Source organism: Nannobrachium achirus, assembly GCF_963921795.1.
Source record: "Nannobrachium achirus genome assembly, chromosome: 6".
Classification (NCBI taxonomy): Eukaryota; Metazoa; Chordata; class Actinopteri; order Myctophiformes; family Myctophidae; genus Nannobrachium; species Nannobrachium achirus.
Window position 1 is genome coordinate 25,358,286 of NC_137815.1, and position 22,561 is coordinate 25,380,846.

General features: G+C 42.6%; 1 protein-coding gene across 1 annotated transcript in view; it reads left to right on the top strand.

Moving 5' to 3' along the window:
* The window catches only part of LOC308286939 (uncharacterized protein), a gene marked incomplete at both ends in the record, with an annotated part of 31,642 nt that extends 23,303 nt beyond the window's left edge, over positions 1–8,339 (top strand). Inside the window, 5 exons of the mRNA XM_080728061.1 lie at positions 2,690–2,792; positions 3,897–4,107; positions 5,042–5,136; positions 5,721–6,032; positions 8,024–8,339. Coding sequence (XP_080584187.1) covers positions 2,690–2,792; positions 3,897–4,107; positions 5,042–5,136; positions 5,721–6,032; positions 8,024–8,339 — 1,037 coding nt within the window. The remainder of the gene's footprint in view (positions 1–2,689; positions 2,793–3,896; positions 4,108–5,041; positions 5,137–5,720; positions 6,033–8,023) is intronic.
* Between the last annotated feature and the right edge of the window lie 14,222 nt (positions 8,340–22,561).

A 22,561-nucleotide genomic window follows, 5' to 3' on the forward strand; every position in this document is an offset into this window, starting at 1 on the left:
CATTGAAAATGTTAAAGCCAAGATCCAAGACAAGGAAGGAATTCCCCCTGACCAGCAGAGACTGATCTTCGCTGGTAAGCAATTGGAAGATGGACTTACCCTTTCTGACTACAACATCCAGAAAGAATCCACCCTCCATCTTGTCCTGCGTCTGAGGGGAGGAATGCAGATTTTTGTGAAGACACTCACAGGAAAGACCATTACCTTGGAGGTTGAGGCAAGTGATAACATTGAAAATGTAAAAGCCAAGATCCAAGACAAGGAAGGAATTCCCCCTGACCAGCAGAGACTGATCTTCGCTGGTAAGCAATTGGAAGATGGACGTACCCTTTCTGACTACAACATCCAGAAAGAATCCACCCTCCATCTTGTGCTGCGTCTGAGGGGAGGAATGCAGATCTTCGTCAAGACTCTCACAGGAAAGACCATTACCTTGGAGGTTGAGGCAAGTGACAACATTGAAAATGTAAAAGCCAAGATCCAAGACAAGGAAGGAATTCCCCCTGACCAGCAGAGACTGATCTTCGCTGGTAAGCAATTGGAAGATGGACGTACCCTTTCTGACTACAACATCCAGAAAGAATCCACCCTCCATCTTGTCCTGCGTCTGAGGGGGGGAATGCAGATCTTCGTCAAGACTCTCACAGGAAAGACCATTACCTTGGAGGTTGAGGCAAGTGACAACATTGAAAATGTTAAAGCCAAGATCCAAGACAAGGAAGGAATTCCCCCTGACCAGCAGAGACTGATCTTCGCTGGTAAGCAATTGGAAGATGGACGTACCCTTTCTGACTACAACATCCAGAAAGAATCCACCCTCCATCTTGTGCTGCGTCTGAGGGGAGGAATGCAGATCTTCGTCAAGACTCTCACAGGAAAGACCATTACCTTGGAGGTTGAGGCAAGTGACAACATTGAAAATGTTAAAGCCAAGATCCAAGACAAGGAAGGAATTCCCCCTGACCAGCAAAGACTGATCTTCGCGGGCAAGCAACTGGAAGATGGACGCACCCTTTCTGACTACAACATCCAGAAAGAATCCACCCTCCATCTTGTGCTGCGTCTGAGGGGAGGAATGCAGATCTTTGTCAAGACTCTCACAGGAAAGACCATTACCTTGGAGGTTGAGGCAAGTGACAACATTGAAAATGTCAAAGCCAAGATCCAAGACAAGGAAGGAATTCCCCCTGACCAGCAAAGACTGATCTTCGCGGGCAAGCAACTGGAAGATGGACGCACCCTTTCTGACTACAACATCCAGAAAGAATCCACCCTCCATCTTGTCCTGCGTCTGAGGGGAGGGCAGTAAATGATTCCATGATTCCTCTGTCATGTGAATGGGGTCAGGACCAACCTGATAATCAATTACAATTACCAAATAAAAAAATACAAAAAAGTTGTATTTAATAATGGTAATACAAAGTTTGATACAATTTAAAAAAATGCTAAAAAAGAGGCGGGCACGGTGTCTCACAGAGTAGTGGTAGTGCCATGATCACATGCATTATGTGCCTTGGGCAGATTATAACCGGGTTCAGCTGCATGCAAGAAGGAAGGAAGGACTGGAGCTTTCTTTACTTAATATGGTATGTGCACTTACTTGGTGACCCACTGAGGCACCAAAAAAAGAGAATTTGCCTCTCAAAATCCAACCTTACATCCTCGCTGTGAGAGGTGGAAGCAGGTAATGCTGACTAATAGGGGGGCTCTGGTAAAACACGCATGGCTAATCATCTGTGAAGTGGAGATAAATTAAGATTACAAAACTATTTTCAGCCCATAGACCCATTGAATCCCATTATTATAATTTTGGAAAATATTAAACATGAAAATAAATGGTAATAAGTGTGCCTACTGGTTTTTGTAAATATCAACCATCAACTTTTCCATTGCAATTTCCTTTCAAAATAGATTCAAACCTTTAACACGAACTTCAGTGTGTGTGAGGACCATAGCTTGTCATGTTGGTAGGTAATGCAAACGAAAAACAAGAGATGAATGATGTGGTTATTCATTTATACGCCATACAAAATTGGCACTGATTTTGATTGTTCATAGGCTACGTAACGACCTTTACTTTTTGTTCTTTAGAATTTCTGAAAGATTCAGAGCTTTTGTAAAATACTCTGTCCAGGAAAATAAAAGAAGACACATCACACATTGTTTTCTGCTGTGTTGCTTTTCGATGTGTACACTATAGGTTTGTATCCAAAGAGCAGAAAGTATGTTTGAACGTGCCAAAGTATCACAAGACTGTCCATCATTGCCAGTTTGACAACCAAATCTCACTATCGAGCCTGAAACGATACCTGCAGCAGTTCAGATGCCTCTTATCTCAGGTTGTTTTGTGGTCACTGGTTTTTCAATGTGCACAGTAGGCCTACGTCATTTTATTGTCTTCTTTTTTATTCCTGAATCGATTTATTATGACAAAGGTCACAAATGAATCGTTTAGAAATATTGTTTGTTCATAAGATGTTCCAGCCGGCTCCATTCTCTGCAATGTATTTCATTGAACTTCCGGTGCGAGTTTACTTGATTAAAAATAGACATTCTACAATGCTATTTTCATTATTTATGCCATGTTTAAACATGTTTTGTGCGTGAAGTTGATTTAAGTAAGATGATTTAATTTAAATAATCTATCAAATTGATTAGTTGAATTAACCTTTGCACCGCTACATCCTAGGCCTGCACAGACGAGCCTGCCTTCATGTTGGAGGAGGTGTTACACTCAAACCAGCTTCCCCTGAAACTGGTACCAGCTTCACCAGTTCCTCCACATGCTCCTGGTTAGTTGGATGTGTGTTTCTCCTACACTGTCTCTCCCCCTCAGCTGTCGTCCTGTCTGTCTCTCCTACACTGTCTCTCCCTCTCGGCTGTCCTACTGTCTGTCTCTCCTACACTTTCTCTCCCTCTCGGCTGTCCTACTGTCTGTCTGTCCTACACTGTCTCCCTCTCAGCTGTGAGCTGTCCTACTGTCTGTCTCTCTATACACTACCTCCCTCTTGTAGCTGTCCTACCCTCTGTCCTACACTGTCTCCCTCTCAGCTGTCCTACTGTCTGTCTCTCCTATACTGTCTCCCTCTAGTAGCTGTCCTGCTGTCTGTCTCTCCTATACTGTCTCCCTCTAGTAGCTGTCCTACTGTCTGTCTCTCCTATACTGTCTCCCTCTAGTAGCTGTCCTACTATCTGTCTCTCCTATACTGTCTCCCTTTCAGATGTCCTAATGTCTGTCTCTCCTATACTGTCTCCCTCTCAGCTGTCCTGCTGTCCATTTCTGCTACACTGTCTCCCTCTCAGCTGTCCTGCTGTCTCTCTCCTATGCTGTCTCCTTCTCAGCTTCTCAGGTCTGTCTGTCTTTGCCCTCTGAGTCTATGGAGTACTTTCCACGTGGCTGCCATCAAGTGTATTAACAAGCACTGAGCTGATGCACTACATGGGCCTAGTGTATGACACTATTATTGACTTCTATTCATCTACACTGTTATGCTGTATGTCTGCCATCTACCTATGCTGACCAATAAATACTGCTTTGCATTTTTTGTTATTGTGGCAAATCTCTCTTGCACCACATGTAAAGCGTCTTTGGGCACTCAGAAAAGCGCTATATAAATTTGAGATATTATTATTATTATTATTAATTACTTATATTTAAGTAACCTTTTCAAATTAAAAAGTACTTCTGCTGTGTCTAACATTTATGGGGCGTATATTCCAAGCTGAAGAAGCTCTATGAAGAGCCGTTATCATCATACTATTTGTTTGTGGTCTTTCTTGGCACCGCCAGATGACCTGAGCTCACTTGATGAGTGTTCCGTCCATGACAAAAACCTGAATATAAAACCTTTAAAACGTTGGTTATTGATTCTTGTTGTGTTGTGTTTGTTCAACAGGCCAGACTCCTCTCCCTCAGACACTACCAGCTCCTCCCAGCAGGGGGCCTCCTCTTTCTCAGACACTACCCGGCCCTCCCAGCTGGGGGCCAGATTCAGATGTTCCTCCGTTGACTCTGCCACATCCAGGAGCTTCATCTCCTCCTCGGATGTTTCTGCTGGAAGCTCACTGCACAGCGGCACAGGAGAACACATCTGCAGCTCTTCCAAGGTGAAGTCATCTGAGCTGATTACACCAGTGGTTCTCAAACTCTTTAATTTCAAGGACCGCCATAACTCTTGGCAAAATGGAAGACACCGTCACGCAAATACGTTTTTTAATATAGGATTGTAAAAAATGGCAGCGTTGTGAGCTTCTCCTCCGGTCTCCTCTGTGTCGTGACCTCTGTTGGACCAAACGAGAGCAGCAGCGCTGCTGGGCCCGCCCATGGGTTCCCAGAATTCAAGTTTAGTACTTCCTCAGGAGCAGGACCAAAATAACGACTGAAACTGGGCCCTGCGCTATATGGAAACAAAACCACAAAAATAGGTTCAGGTTCTGGAAAGTTCTGGTTCCGCCTCTTAGTGGAAAAGGGGCTTTAGAGTGTACAAACGGAACCAAATTTGGAGTAGGATGGAGTCTCAACGTTCTCCCGGTGGGGGCTCCTCACTGGCAGGTGAGCCAGTAGGATACCACAGCAGTGACAAGTTGAAACACACAGCAATGTATGTGGGGAGGAATTCATTGGCATCAAGACTAAATATTAGGTAAAAAGCATCAACAGAAAAGAAAACACATGACATGTAGGCTTTTCACAGTAGAAAAAAACATGATATCAAAATGATAGAAAACAGACAGAGACTTATTTCTATTGTAGTCTTCGGTCTTGGACAAAAAGAAACTAACCAAAGGCATTTGTATATAAAACAATCCAAAAACAAAACTGTTCACAGCATAAATTAAATGAATTCATTCCTAGATGTAATTTATTTTCAACAGTGATGTTGATGAATGCATTGCATTGTTTTACGCGACGACACCACAAATGAGTTTAACCACTCGATGTATTTTTAAGAATAAATAAATGTCCAATGAAAATAAATGAGACAAGCATTCTGTGCTGTTCTGCCATGTTTTCTCAAAGCCACGATCTGACCTTTTTTAGGCAACAGAACCACATGATGACCGGTCTCCTCGAGGTTCCCCGGGAGGTCCCAGAGACGCTGCTGCAGAGCTCCACCATCCCACACACCTCTCAAGGTTAGCACGGTTTCACACTTTACATTAGTTCATAAAGAAATAAATACTAGATCTATGTATGAAACATATTGACAAAGACTTAAACTGAGTACATGTTCATTATGATTGTAGTTAGTTTTGTAAATGCACGTTTCTGTTTTGTGAAGTCTCATTTTTAATTATAACTGTTAGCTAAAATGTTCATTCAATTCCAGTTTTCATTACTTTTTCTTAACGTTTTGAGATGTTATGAGTTTAAAAAAGGACCACAATTGAAACGAGCCCAAAAGCTTTCTTCTGGTGTATATCCTTTTAGTTTACCTTGTATCACTGAACTGTACTGTCATTTACCTTTTCCTTTGCAAACTTCTAATAAAGCCTTCAATCAATCAACCTTGTCACCTCTGACAGTTAGTTTGAGTCAACTATAATAACCTTGTCACCTCTGACACTTGGTTTGAGTCAACTATAATAACGTGAAGAATAATTTAAGCAAAAGAAAACGATCAACGGTCAGGGTTGGGCTTGTGATTCGCAGGTCATGGAAATAAACAAATCAATCAATCAATCAATCAATAACCTTTTCACCTCTGTGGTGGTTCCAGAGTGCCATCGGTGGACGCGTCCCCAGAAGGTTCCCTCGCAGGTTCTCCACAACAACAACAACAACCTCCTTCCACGTTCCCACGCTACGCCTCCAGGGAAGAGGAGGAGCAGGAGGAGATGGACAGCTCTGTGAGCGCGTCTAGGGACGGTTCCGCGGGCGGTTCTTCTCCCGGATGCTCTAAGGACGCCTCTGGTGAAGGTTCTGCCGGCAGCTCTGACGAGGGCTCCACCCCCACGCCGAGGTCCGTCTGCAACTCTACGTCTGGCGGGATGGACAGCCATGGCGAGCAGGAGGACCACTCGTTGGACAGGCAGGTTTTTCATTGTTTCATAAATGCTCCACAATATTTTACCCCGTTTCCAGGCCTATATAGCAATAATACAGCACAATTTCTTTTTTTTTTTAATTTGTTTTTGGGCTTTTTATGCCTTTATTTGATAGGACACAGTAAACTGACAGGAAATGGGGAGAGAGATGGGGAATGACATGTGGCGAAGGTCGTCCGGAACGGAATCGAACCGGCGATGCCAGCAGGCATCATAGCCTAGTATGTGGTATGCCCCTAGACCACTAGGCCAGCGGGCACCCCGATACAGCACAATTATGAGGCTCTTACTTCAGTTGGGGTTCCTTTTATGGTGGTAAAAACTAGTACGACACCTCAGGGTGACATGGCCATCTGGCCAGTGATGTATATGGAGACCCCTGCATGATAGTCAACAATGTTATTTAAAAACATGCCCATATATGGGCATTACCAATATGGGCATTCCCAGATATGTCCTTAATATTGATAACATAATATCCTTAATAATGTCCTTAACACCTTCTAAGCCAGGGGGGCCCCTTAATGTTAAAACCGTACTATATCGCACATCCCCCCAGGGACTCTCAGCCACGTCGTACATTCCCGGACTTTGTCTTTAAAACCGGAATAAAAGCTTTTGATCCGAAAATCGGCGATCGTCTAACCTTCCCTAGTCACCACTCGTGCACTGATGGCTCATGCAGACCGTGCATGAAGCAGAGGTGACGTCAGCGCCTCTCCTTCTCCAAGGCACCTTCCACCCATCCGTTTACTGTCTACACACTCGAGCTCCTCCTGCAGCCATGCTTGGGGCTATGCTAGCGAAACTTTTCAGTTCTGTTCTTCAGTCACACATGGACTATTTGCGGGGACATTTACGTGAAAGGATCGCGCACGCGAAACGCACGGGGACATCGACGATCGGCCAAAACCCCCATTCTATCCCAACGGAGATCGAGAAAATCATGGTGAGTTACTGGCCTGGGGGAAAAAAAAAAGAAAAAACAGCGGCGCTGTTCAAGATGGAGGGGCTGCGGGGTCATGTTTATAAACATAATATTATGTCTCAGATCACAATACAATAATAGAAATTTCACGGCTAATCTACCAACCACCATTCTATTTCGGACTGCAACGTGTTAATATTGATAATATAGGAATCTCTATATATGGGCATAAACGTATGTTAATTAGTAAAGTCAAGCAGGGCCTTGGCGAGTTAGGGCCTGGGTTTGATGCCTGGGGATCTCCATATATGGGCGTAAGAAAACCTCAACACCAGACACTGGTGTCAAACATATTGACAGGAAAGAGTAGAGGACAAAATGGTACAATCAGGGGAGGTGTTGGTGGGCATCAAGGCCACTGGCTGAGGGTGAGGGGCAGCAGTGGCCCTGGTTGGGGTTACTGTAGGTGTAGCGGATCTCCATATATGGGCGTAAGAAAACCTCAACACCAGACACTGGTGTCAAACATATTGACAGGAAAGAGTAGAGGACAAAATGGTACAATCAGGGGAGGTGTTGGTGGGCATCAAGGCCACTGGCTGAGGGTGAGGGGCAGCAGTGGCCCTGGTTGGGGTTACTGTAGGTGTAGCAAAAACAGAAGCATAGAATATAATATGTAGAATTGTACCTTTGTGTCTACACAGTACAGTAGGACTCAGAATTAATTCCATATTCTGTGCTACATCACCTATCCCAGGGAATATTACACTGGAGTAATTCTGCCATCACGGCGTTCAAGGAGTTTAATTATGTTCACTTGTATGTTAAGGACAGTTTGAGTTTGGATAGGGAGTCTAGATCTTTAATGTAGTAGAATGCTTTTTATGCTTTCATGTAAAATGATTTTACGCATATTTCACCTAATGTTAGATATTTGTGGGACATGACTTTTATTGTTTTTCATGAACAAAATCAACAGTCCAGACCTTTTCCAGTCCTGGACGGAAAACGGTTTGCTCATTTTATTTATTTTTCATTTTCTCCCAGGAATGTCCTGACTGCGGGAAAACTGGACAGAGACAACAACAACACCGTCGCCATGGCAGCGCCGGAGGCGTTGCCAGACAACCACAGCCAATGGAACGGCAGAAGGAGTTCCAGGAAGCTGTCAGCCCCCTCCCTCACCCGGCAGTCCAGTCTTGGGGGCTACCAGGGGGCTACCAGAGGGGCTCTGGGGGGCTACCAGTCCCCCCAGACCCCCTCAGCCCCTAACCTACACCAACACTACTACCCCTTCCCCAACAGGAAGACCCCTAGGAAGTCTGAGGCTGCCAGGAAGCTGGGAATGTACTCCTCATTCTAAAACTCTGGTTCTCAAACTCTTCTCTTGTGTCAAGGACGCGTGATTAGTTCTCAGTTCTAGGATAGACCCGCCTCACCTGTGTCTTGTTTGGCTCCCTGGCAGGCATAGTCTTACTGAGGTTAGGGTTAGGCATAGTCTTACTGATGTTAGGGTTAAGGCCTGTCCATACTTTGACTGAAATGTTCGGTGAGTTGGACTTACCGACGTGCAAATTTACGAACTCATTCGGTCTAAGGCTTTTCAGAAGTCGCGAGTGACGTCATTTTGTAGTCGAACCGGACCTTTTGACCGAAAAGGGCGGTTTCGGTCAAAGTATGGACAGGCCTTTAGGCCTAGTTTTACTGAGGTTAAGGTAAGGTTTAGGCATACCTGCAATATGACAACTGTCAATCAAAGAGATTTCTGACCAGTCACAACCGGGTTTGCCTAGAACTGATGTTGGATCCATAATAACGCATCAAGGACCCCCCCAAATTAAAGGGATAGTTCACCAGTCTCCATGAATTCAACACTTCATGGGCTGTGTAAGTGATCAAAAATAAGTACTTTTTGGGGTGAACTATCCCCTTTACATTCTGTGCCAGCTATTTCCGCCCTTAGGTGGTCCGTACACTGCCAGGGATTTTCATAGATTTCCCTTGTTTTGAAGGGCCCACAGAAGTTGTGCAATCATACTTCCTTCCATATGTCTTTTTTTACTTGTCTTTTTTTTTCTCTCCCAGAGACAGATTAGACAGAGCCTGGTAAAAAAAAAAAAAAAAAAAAAAAACATTCCTCGCCGATCTCCGCGATCTGGAGATAAATATCAGCCCATGGCTAGACTGGGAGCGGATGGAGCCGGCACGCTTAATGACGCCACCATCGCCAAAAGCAACATTGGAAATGAAGTTCCTGCACATGAACTGGGACAGTGGACTGCGATATGATTTAAAACAGTAATAAGTCCAATTGGCACAGAACCGCCTGTGAATGAAATGAGGTGTATACTCCTCAATGGCATGGAATGTCATTGAGGAGTTCACATCTGAAAAGAGTTTTAGACTTTGCACCAGGGCCACCCCATACAATAATTGGGCAGTTAAAATGTTTCTAAGAATATTCCCAATTTTGTAAATATTGTCAAGATTTTTTGAAAATAGCAAATAAATGGAAACAAGTTCCAAATCAGTTCCTTGTACTGACATGCAGATCTGTGCTCAAAGTCATTATTTTAGCACACGAACGAGCGCTAACATAAACTGAATTCTGATGGTTACAAAACCCAATGCAACTGTTTTCTTTGCAGGTTATTGACTGGATGCATGTCAATCCACACCTATATACATCTATCATGTGAGGTTCGATTTTCTTGTCTGCACAACCACACATTATTTAACCCTTTTCAACATGGTGACAATATTTTGATAATGTCATTAGCCTAGGTGAACAAAAAAAAAAGAAGAAAAACTATCTAAAACATAGCTCAAAGGAGCAATAACAGGGCCAAGCAGAAAAAAGAAAGGGAAAAAAGTTAGAAGAGAAAGGAGATTAAAACAAGAGATTAAACAAGAAAACAAACTGTGCATGATATGCTTATGGTAGTTAAGGTGCTAGAAAAACACACACAAAAGACCAAAAAGTCAGTCTGTTGACAGTAAAGTGCAAAATGTCAGTGTGTGAACCGCATGTACTAAGCAATGAGAAACAAATGTAGCCTATGTATGCAATATGCACAATAAGCCATTTTGAAACAGACCTGTTTACTTGAAGTTGTACAACATGCTCACCAGCCTCTGCTGGCAGATGACATCTCATTTGGGTAAAGGCCATTACTATGATGGGATTGTTCAAGGTTCAAGGTTGTACTTTATATTGTTAGGTCTTTTGTACAGGTACATAAGAGTAAAATGTATTTTTGTTCAGCATGCTTACAGTAGAGATGAGGGCGGTGATCTTTCACACTCCAATGTTTTAAAACCAAGCTTATCAAGTTTTGCATGCAGCTGCACCTGACAAGTGATTGTATAATATGCATACCACCGGGATGCTGCAACAGTTACATTAATAGAACTGTACCGGCTGGTTCCAGCATACCTGCGGCTGCTATGGTTACAACAAGCAGCTGCATGTCCATGGTGATGTGAATTCTTTACACGCAAGCTACACTACTTGTTCTAGGTCCCCATTTGAATATACAGATCCATCAATATTGTGTAAAAAAGCATTGCAGATGCCATAGCACCCCAAATCATAACTGACTGTGAGAACTTCCCACTGGACTTCAAGCACCTCTTGACTTCAGAAGGTTGACATTTCTCTATTATAAATCCTTGTTTTGAGTGGTCTCGTGTAATATTGAAACACAAAAGGTTTGGAATAACTCACTGCATATGCAATGTATCTAGAATATATGAAAGTTCAAAGAAATATATGAAAGTTTCAAGAAAATGTACTTCACTTCATTCATTCTGTGCTGTAAAAAAATGCATTTACATAATGCTTTTATCCAAAGCACTTTACATAGATTGTGCATTACATTCACTCACACACCAATGGAGGAAACCAACCTGCTCATCGGGAGCAGGTGTTCAGTGTCTTGCTCATGGACACTTCGACACTATTAACTCAGGGGAGCCGGGGATCGAACTGGGAACCTCACAGTTCCCATCTGGCCACTCTACCGGCCATGCAAACCTCTAATAAAATCTTCAATCAATCAAAATAGTGGATTTTAGTTTTACTGCACGGAATGAATTGCCCTGCACCTTCACAAAAACACCAGCAGGTGGAGCCGTATCCTTAACAGTCGCACTGGAGCCAGTTTATTGTAATGCACAGATTGTTTTTTAACCTTAAAGGAGTAGTTCACCCCCAAAATGACTTATTTTCTATTGATTACGCACGCCATGGAGACTTGACTTCAATAAAAAAAAAATGTTTTTCGTCTCATTCCAAAGACAAAAAGGTCTTAGGAATGCGACAAAACTAAAAATATTATTAAACTCAAGTCTCCGTGGCGTGAATAATCAATTGAAAATAAGTCATTTTGGGGGTGAACTACTCCTATAAAGGGGAAGACCACCCATTTTCAATATTGAACTATGTCATTAATATACCTTACAGGGGGAGTTGTGTGGAAATAGAAAAAAAGTTCCCTCCCTTCTGTGTTGCCTAGAACTGGAAGATTGATTTGGGGGTTTGTATTGTAAAGTACAATGGTGTGATGTCATCAAGTTGTACTTTACAATACAAACCCCAAAATCAACACATTTTGGGGTTTGGGGTTCAACAAATATAACAATACTAACATCATGTTACAGTCAGAAATCAGAAATAAAAAATTCTGTACAGAAATACAGAAATAATATAAATATGTAGAGTGAATAGTATAAAGACTGCACTCTGTTGAGGTGCCAACTTGCGTCTTGTGCACTAGCGCAAGTTGGCACCTCAACAGAGTGTTGCGTGCGGTGAGCTGGACGACCCTCTGAGCAACAGGGACGTGCAAAGAATGTTAGAGAGGCAGGGGCTGAAATTTCAAAAAAGGCGTTTGGGGAAATGTTGAAAATAGCAGACCCCCAAGCTCAACGTGTCGCGCTGCAACGTGTTGTGAGCTTGGAGGTCGGCTATTTTCGGTACTTGATACCACACTGAACTAAATCAAGTCAATATACACTAATACTACACAAAGAGGGCGATTCTTTCAACATTAGATGCTGCTTTCAAGTTCAGGAGAGTTTGGACAAGGCAATTCTCTTGAATGCTGCCTTCAGGTATGGCATGGAAAGGGGGGCATTTGGATTTCTTTCACCACAGTAAAAACTGCATTCATGGTCCGGAGAGAGCACTTTTTACAGATTGGTAAAAGGGCAGGAGCTCAAGCCCCCTTTGATGTCTATGTGCATAGACATAGTCTTGGCCATATGGAGTGTCCATATGAGCATTGCCAAATATGGGCTTAATATTGATGACATCGGGGATCTCCAGATTGCCAGAACAGGCTGTCTTGGTCATTGAGTCATGAAAAAAGGGGAGATGACATGCACATCCAACCCTAGTTGGGCAGGTGCTGAGCGAACGAGTAGATACTAGAAAAATAAACAAAAACACTCGCACACTGTGGGCTCACATGCGAAAAAGTACTTTATTGCACCAAATAAATGTTGTGACGTTTCGAGCAACACTGCTCTTCTTCAGACTGAAGTTGGAATGGGAGGAGCACATAATTATACAAACACCAAACATTCAATCACGATCACATGGGATACAGCTGTGGATAGTTATGTGGCCATAACACTGCCACCTGAGTGGTCAGAGATATCAAAAGTTAAGACATAATTAGACTTAATTATGTCTCTTAACTTTTGATATCTCTGCAATAAAGCACCTTTTCGCATGTGAGCCCACAGTGTGCGAGTGTTTTTGTTTATTTTTCTTGGTCATTGAGTCAACAATGTGATGTCACAACAGGTCAGCTATAGACATTGAGACTTAACCCAATGACGTACGGACAGGATCATCCGGGTTTCATAGTAAACTACATCTGGTCGCAATAACCAGTAAGACGCCTAAGGGAGCAGGACGCAGGACGGAATTCATTTGTAAGTGTGATTCGAGTTGCGGTTGGTTGTTTAAGTTGGACAAAATGTGGACAAAATATTTTTCCAAATATGGATATGACTGGGGTCTGACATCATAGATGTCTTATGACATAAAACTGTTATAGACCACAGACCACATGAGACTCTAAGTCCAGGGCCGTACTGGGACATAAATTCTGGCCTGGCATCTTGGCCCAGACCGGCCCACCACAACCGGCGCAAACCGAACATAGAAGATCTACAAGCCCACAACGTGTGCCGTGGAGGCAGCGAAGCGTTATGGGCTTGTATGAGCTGTTATATGTTTGGGTGGGACACCTGGGCCACAGTAGCCTGTGATTGGCCAGTATTCAGATGATAGACAAGCTAGTGGGCCAATCATGTGATGTCTCTCTGCTCTGTGGGTCAGTGCTACTGAAGGATTGGCTCTCTCCACTTAGTGACCGCCCAGCCCAAAAACGACTGTAATCCTAAAATGGTGGCAAATTCATGGGTTGCATTTGTAGTCCTAAACCGGCCATATTGAGGACCAACACAGGTGTTCAACTAGTCTGATTGGCATAGAACCAATGTTCTACGTTAATCAAAACACCTGTGTTGGTCCTAAAAATGGCTGGTGTAGAACTACAAATGCAACCCATGAATATTATGCCATATATGTGCCATATTATGCCATATATGGAGATCCCTGATGTCATCAGGGATCTCCATATATGGGCATACAAGGGACAAGGACGGAATGTGATATCACAATGTGATATGATCACAATAATGTGATGTCATAGGTCAGCTATAGACATCCAGGCGTTACCCGGCCTCTGACAGGCGTTACTGACGTGACAAGATGTTATGGTTTTCATAGTTAACTGCGAGCTATGGTCCCAACTAGTAGGCCTACAGTACATGCAGTAGGCAGTGGTTGGAGGTAGTCTCCCTTTACTCTTTCATGAGACAGTTATGTGTCAGGTATGTAGGACACCATCTGGTTGACAAGTAGTCAGTGGTGGAAAAAGCACTCATATTTTACTTACGTAAAAGTATCAATACTGCAATATAGAAATACTCAGTTAGGCTTCAAGTAAAAGTCTGGAACTCAAAATGTACCTGAGTAAAAGTATGAAAGTGTTAGCATCAAAATATACTTAAAGTACCAAAAGTAAAAGTACAAAATGTTTGGAAAAATAGCAGATCTACAAGCTCACAACGTGTCTCGATGTGACGCGTTGTGAGCTTGTAGATCAGCTATTTTCAAATGGCCAAGGTATAAAATAGGTCTAAAGTGGTTTATGTTTTATGATATTATAATTGTATCTGCAAAGTAACAAGTAACTAAAGTTTTCAAATAAATGTAGCGGAGTAAAAGTACAATATTTGGATCCGAGATGTAGTGTAGTAGAAGTAAAGGATTGGAAATGGAAATACTCAAGTACAAATAGGCCTACCTAAGAATTGTACTTAGGTAAATGTACTTAGTTACTTTACACCAATGCAAGTACTGTAGTTCTGTCTGTAGCGCATACTGTAGCACATACATAACACTTTATGTATATAATGTGTGTATATTGTTTGGCACTGTGTTGATTAGTAGTTCCCAATGTTTGAATGAATGGACCATTGTGAGTGCTTTTAGTTTGCAATATGCTTAGAAAAGTGCTATAAAATTGCAATCCATCCATTATAGAAACTTTAAGTACTAGGCCTACTATTTTTTGTTGTGTTGTGACTTTTTCAACTGTTCTTGACACTTTATATATTTTTTTAACCTAGTTTGCTCTGTATGGTCGATTGTTCTGAATTGTTGTTTCTTCTTGTTTGTTTTAGTCGCTCGGCTGTACACAACAGTCCTTTTTCTTTTTCATACTTTCCTGTAACTTGTAACCTTAACTGTGGTGCCCTCTGGGCAACTTAATATCCCCCTTGGGATAATAAAGGTATCTATCTATCTATCTATCTATCTATCCATCTATCTATCTATACTGGAGTGTTGAGAACCCAAAAGCCGGACAGCCAGGCAGGTTGTAGTGCAGGTTACCATCAGGTTGGGTGTTACGTTACCAAATGCAGTCCAGAACAGACATCATAAACATGCTGACATGATGCAACACCAAACAATGAACTGACAAAGACTGACTGGGGGAACACGACTAATATACCCATGAGGGCTGATTTACACACAGCTGCTGGGAATAGATAAACATCACCATGAAAACTAGAACATGGACATAACATAGAAATGTGAGACCTAGACAAGTAGGTGAGGCACACAGACCTTTGAACAACCTTAGTTCTTCTGCGCATATATGTGATGCATGTCTTTCCTTGACCATAAGACTGGTCTGGTTGCCTACCTTTTCTCTGTAAAGGCCTGACCGCACTAATGCAACTAGTCGCAACTCTGTGAAACCATTTAGTGGGAGAAATATGTGAAAAAGGTGTTCACTTCCGGCAGAAAGCGTAAAAATTTGCACTTAGGGGTATTTTTGTGCGCTGAATTCATTTCTCTAATTCACTTACCTAGGGTTAGGGTTAGGAAAAAAGACCCCCCAAAAATCTTCTTTAAGTAGCATGTGAGGGGTCTATCTAGGGGGTTTTCATGATTCTGAATCCATTCCAAGCATTTGTTTTGCACAAAAACATTCCTTGGGCAAGAAATGGACCCCACAAAACTATGGTTTAGTGATGAGTCATCACTTTTCACAGTTGTGTAGGGTCCATTTCTTGCCCAATGAATGTTTTTCGTGCAAAACAAATGTTTGCAATGGATTCAGAATCATGAAAACCCCCTAGATAGACAACTCACATGCTATTTAAAGAAGATTTTTTGGGGGGTCTTTTTTCCCTAGTATGGTAAGTGAATTAGAGCCACCAGATCCCATGGGAAAAGTGCTTGGGACCGTCAATTTTTGAATTCGGCACACAAAAATACCCCTAGGTGCAAATTTTCACGCTTTCTGCCGGAAGTGAACACATTAGCCTATTTTTGTTACATATTTCTTCCACTAATTATCTCCAATAGTCTGGAGGATAGTGACGAAAATCGCTCACTTTTTCATACAAGCGTGATATTTGGTACATTTGTACAGTTTGGGGCCCTGAACATTTTCAGATATGGAGCCATCGCAAAACCGTCCCCCTGGTGGCCATGACAGCCATGTTACTTTCCACCATTACCAATTAATGTATTTTGCATCATAACTCCTAAACAAAACATGATAATACAGAATAGTTGATGTCTAGACCTATGTTTTTATGGTCAAGGATTCCATTGATATCATATACAACATCATAAACTGTTCAGGTGAATAGTTAATGGTCAATTTGGTGATGTTGTGAGGTAGTCTGCTGGTTTTGTCTGAACTTTTTTCACTTTTTCATAAAAGTATGAAACTTGGTACACTTTGGGACGCTGAACATTTTCAGATATGGAGCCATCGCAAAAACGCCCCCTGGTGCAGCCATGGTGGGCATTTTAATATCAGCCATTACCAGATAATGTATTTTGTGTCTTATCTCCTGAACCATACATGATAATACAGAATATGTGATGTCTACACCTATGTTTTGATGGTCAAGGATTCCATTGATAATCTGTACAACATCATAAACTGTCCAGCTGAATAGTTAATGGTCAATTCAGTGATTTGAGAAGGAAACCACAATATTTTGCCTCTGTTGAATACATTTGGTTTCATTGTCTTGTTATGTATTTCTTAAGCACATATATTTCATGTTTTTTGTTTGACTGATTGATTGATTGTTGTTGTTGATGATGATGAATCTATTCTTAAATCTTCACTGTCTCCTTCACAGCCTCCTCCACATTGACACTTTGCTGTGTGTGCACTATTAGGAGTTTCTTCCTTTTTTTCTTTCTTTTTTGCATTTGTAATGCCCCTGGCAGCCTTTCTTGCAGCCACAACTTAAGAGCTGAAGGAGAGATTGTCTTGCCTGTGGAAGAATTGACCACGATGGCATTTCTGGTGCCACCTCAAATGCTTGTCCCCAACAGTGTACTCCTTGGTACACCGTACACTGCTCTTTTGAGGTGTTGCACCAGTGCATCCTTTGGGGGTATTTGCTCTCCTCTTCCTTTTTTGTGAATAACTCAAGACCAAGCTTGCTGGGTGGCATTTGCCAATCAGAGAAATGTAAATAATTACTTCATAACATGAAGGCATAAGAAACAACTGCAACAGAAGAATCCATAAAAGACATGGATGCTATGCAGATGAAATATGATTCCATCTGCAGCCTTTGAAAAAAATACAGTGACGTTTGCTCTCCTCTTCCTTTTTTTTGTGAACTAGCAATTCTTGGCCATCTGGCCAGTGATGTACATCAGACCAGTTACCCATATATGGAGACCCCTGCATGATAGTCAACAATGTTATGTCAAATTAACATGCCCATATATGGGCATTATCAAATATGGGCATTCCCAGATATGTCCTTAATATTGATGACATTGGGACAGGGATCTCCATATATGAGCATAAAACGTATGTTAACACTCATTGACTGCCAAGGCCGGAGTTTCCCGAGTTATTACAGTACCCCCAGACTGCCATGGCCCGAGTTTCCTGAGTTTTCCCGTAAAAAAAAAGAAAAAAATCCCAAAATGATTTCTTTTCAAAACATTTTTTTTCTAAAATGCCTAAAATGTATTAGGCATGATCGCAATCGCGAAATTGCATGTTTAGCCCCATAACAAACACATCTTTCAAAATGGCAGCCATGTTTGTTTACATTAAGACTTTGAAGGCTTCTATCTCATGAATGCCTGAATTTTCAAGCGGATTTTTTTGTTTGAAAGCTGTGAAAAGGTACTACACATGGTGCATGATCTAGGCATAGGCGTGCACGGATCATTGATCAATGCACTAGAAATTTAGGAACTTGGGGGCCATTTTGAAAAGGCAATGAATGAGTTAATTCGGAAAGCCAAGCACGGCCATGGCGAGTTAGGGCCTGGGTTTGATGCCTGGGAATCTCCATATAGGGGCATAAAGGGGTATCCTAACATGGAATCATCTGGGAATGCCCATACTGTATGAGTATATGGACATTTTATTTATTTTATCCTTCATTAATATATGTCCATATACATATATGGACTTAATATTAATGTTTTCGGGGAAGGTAGGGTGTAAATCAAAGTAAAACAGGCTCTTGGGCCAGTCAGGGCCTGGGATTTATGACATAAGACATTTCCATTCATGGGCAAAAAGTGATTTTGTTCCTGGGAATGCCCATATATGGACTTTTTATTTTATTTTATCCTTTACTAGAAATGACGTCATGTCAATATGTCAATCTCAGAGTGTTGTTAAACCATCGTTGCCCCTCGCGTTAGAGCACCTACAGGTAAAGGGCTCTACACTTTGTCACACTGTTTACACACAAAGGGTTTTTCTCCAGTGTGGGTACGCTGGTGTGTCTTCAGGGTACCTAACTCACTGAAACCCTTGTTACACTGTTTACACTGGGTTTTGAGCGGTGGTAAACAGCTCCATAGAGTGGCTGTGCGTGTGTCTGTAGCCATTTCTCCTCAGCGTTTTGCCATAGCAATGTGTGTGTGTGTATGTGTGTGTGTGTGTGTAGCCTGTACATCCTAGACTTATATCCTAGTCTGAAGACGTTATGCAAGCACGACAACCGCTCACTTCACATTGGGTGTGATTTTTCTCCACTGTGGACACGCTGGTGTGTCTTCAGATTGTCTAGCTTACTGAAACCCTTGTCACACTGTTTACACACAAAGGGTTTTTCTCCAGTGTGGGTACGCTGGTGTGTCTTCAGGTTTCCTAGCTGATTAAAACCCTTGTCACACTGTTTACACACAAAGGGTTTTTCTCCAGTGTGGGTACGCTGGTGTGTCTTCAGAGTACCTAACTCACTGAAACCCTTGTCACACTGTTTACACACAAAGGGTTTTTCTCCAGTATGGATACGCTGGTGTGTCTTCAGAGTACCTAACTCACTGAAACCCTTGTCACACTGTTTACACACAAAGGGTTTTTCTCCACTGTGGACACGCTGGTGTGTATTCAGGTTGACTAGCTTACTGAAACTCTTGTCACACTGTTTACACACAAAGGGTTTTTCTCCAGTGTGGGTACGCTGGTGTGTCTTCAGGTTTCCTAGCTTACTGAATCCCTTGTCACACTGTTTACACACAAAGGGTTTTTCTCCACTGTGGACACGCTGGTGTGTATTCAGGTTGACTAGCTTACTGAAACTCTTGTCACACTGTTTACACACAAAGGGTTTTTCTCCAGTATGGACACGCTGGTGTGTCTTCAGAGTACCTAACTCACTGAAACCCTTGTCACACTGTTTACACACAAAGGGTTTTTCTCCAGTGTGGGTACGCTGGTGTGTCTTCAGGTGACCTAGGTGATTAAAACCCTTGTCACACTGTTTACACACAAAGGTTTTTTTTCCAGTGTGGGTACGCTGGTGTGACTTCAAGTGACCTAGCTGATTAAAACCCTTGTCACATTGTTCACAGTGGAAGGGTTTTTCTCCACTGCGGACATGCTGGTGTATCTTCAGAGTCGATACCTCAATGAAGCTCTTCTCCTTCCTGTGTAATTTATCAGATGTTTCTGTACTTCTCCTGGCTGAGATGAAGTCCTCACAAGATCTTGGATGGTCTGTGTCTCCTCGTTTCAGACTGGTTACAAAGGAAGATGAGGGGAGCTTTCCATTTCTCATCATTTTGACAGCAGAGGTTGTTGTGGCTCCTGATGTCTTCATGTCTTCATGGAGGAGAATCTGAGATGTGAAGGCGTATGGAAACTACTTGCACTGTTAATTGGAAGGCGTTTCTTTGTCAATTGTGAGGTGGAAAGATTTGGTTTTGATATATTCTCTGTCAATCTTTGTCTCCTTCTCAATTCTCTACATATCGCTGTGTCACTCTTTCAAAGATCTCTCTTGGTCATACCCAGACTAAATGCAATGTTTAAAAACTGCATCACATCTTATTTAGGCTGACCAGAGATCTGGTCTTTGATGTCACAAAACATAAACCGTTGACATCATTCCTAACAACACCGATTTACACAGACGCATCCATTAGGCCCTTTTATAGTCTGGTTAGCTGAAATGTCATGTGAGGCTCACCAATCCACCAATCCCCATGAACGTTTTCGAACACTTATGCGGAAACCGCATGAGTGTCTGCAGGACACACTTTATAGTAAGATATTATGATGTCACGTGAAGCTTGACAAATTCTTGAGACTGGCCCATAGTCTGGTTGGCTGAAATGTCATGTGAAGCTCACCAATCCGCCAATCCTCAAGATTTTGGACATGTGCCCGTTTATGCCCATTGGATTGGCTCCGGGCATAGAAGGCCCCTCTCGTGGCCCTTATTTATGGCCTGGGATGTGAACTGGGTGATGTCATCACCCAGTTAATGACATCGCTCTGTGTTATTTCAAGGGTTTTCCCATTGGATGACATCACCATGTGTTTTCTCAAGGGCCTCTGGCGTTAATTAAAGCCCAGACCATTATGGTGGTGTCCAACTTGTAGATATCATTCGCGTATCCAGTTGTATCACGGTTGACCCCTCCGCCATGAATATATATGACCATTAACTATTCACCTGGACAGTTTATGATGTTTTACATGATATCAATGGAATCCTTGACCATCAAAACATATGTCTAGACATCATCTATTCTGTATTATCATGTTTAGTTCAGGAGTTATGATGTAAAATACATTAATTGTTAATGGCGGAAAGTAAAATGGCCATAATGGCCACCAGGGGGCGTTTCTGCGATGGCTCCATATCTGAAAATGTTCAGGGCCCCAAACTGTACAAGTGTACCAATTTTCACGCTTGTATGAAAAAGTGAACGATTCACCTAAAATCTGGTCACTATCCTCCGGACTACAATGGCAGTTGCAAGGAGTTGCTTTGGTGTGCATGGACTGGCCTTAAAACTGTTTTGTAGTGATTCGTGATGAACTGGGATTGAACCCGAGGCTCCCACTCATCAGACCGTCGCACAACCTGTTGTGCCAATAAGCCTGAGCCCGTTTGGCAGCAGGGCTGTTGTGCGCCAGGTCTTGGCTGTACTAACTATGGGGGCTACAATATGCACATTTGCAGGAGAGTTAATTTCATTAAAGACAGGGTGCTGTGATTTTCCCCAAAAAAATCATAATCATCAGGTATGATGATTAGGCTATACTAGAAAGATTCCTTTTCAAAAAAGTGTACAGAAAGTGTTAAAATAATGTTTTTATGCGGCCACACCCACCTGTTCATTAAGTATACCTGGTTCTCACCTTAGCACAACCCAGCTGAAGTTAGCCACGCCCACAGCTGTCATGTGATGATGAGATTATGATTTCAGTGTGTCACTAAAGCAGGGTATTTCGATTGGGCCTCAGAGGCTTTCAGGTTTCAGAAAGAAACCAAAAATACACAGGGAAGACATATTTGCATATATTATATTTTTGCCAGACCCATGAAATGGGTAGGCCTACATAAGCAAATGTCGGTCCGGGTTTTCTATATAAAGGGTATATATGATGATGACATGATGATGACATGCCTACAAAAGGCATGATGTCATAAATGATGATGACAGACAGGGGGTCTGGCACAACCAGGTTGACCTGGTCTAGTTATAACTACACCTGGGGGTCAATTAGAGTGTTAACTCCGTAGACACATACAATACAGAAAAAAGTACAAGAATGGCACTATAAGCGTTCCGCGAAGCTTGGCCAATGTGGGATGGGGGCGGGATATAGGCTACGTATATACAGACACGGGACATACAGTACGTACACACGGACAAAGCCAGATGTAGGAGCGGTTAGCACTGCGCAAAAATGATGTAACATCCATTCATACCTAGTCCTACACCTACCTCCATAAGAGCGTGCCTCGAAAACCACATTCACTGCTGACCATAGTGGGTCAGCAGTGCAGCGCAGCAGTTGTAGCTTCTGACTCATCATCATCATCATCATGAATTTTAACTGTAAATTTAGATTTTCTGTCCAGTTGTTTGAGTGTTGAATGTTTAATGAACCACAATGGAAACAAGCCTTTGGCCTTATGTGTCATCCATTTGGATATGAAAATAATAATAACTAGAGAAAAAGTGGCAGAAGAATAGTGAGAAAGTACAATATCAATGAGTGGCCTTTGCCACTTCGTGGCTTGGCCACTAATAATAATAATTAAATATAAATCAATCAATAGCTTCCTCCTGTCCTGACAGCTGCACCTGCACGACTGACAGCCCTGGGTAGGCAACCCGGCCTGGTGGAGACTTGCCCTTTTGGCACTCGCCCTTACTGGGCTTTTTTCCCCCCTTTCTTTTCTTCGCAGAGTAGGCCTATATTGTTAACTATTTCCCCACTCTAATCTGACTAAGTGGAGCTGTTCTCCACGTCTGACATACCATCACTGGCTGCTGCTTTTTCCGTTAGGTAGTTTATGGGCCGATCACAAGGTTGCGAAATGCGCTTGGAGGGAAACGCACGCACGCGCGCGCGCACGCACGCGCACACACACACACACACACACACACACACACACACACACACACACACACACGCACGCACGCGCGCACACACACACACACACACACACACAGCACACGGT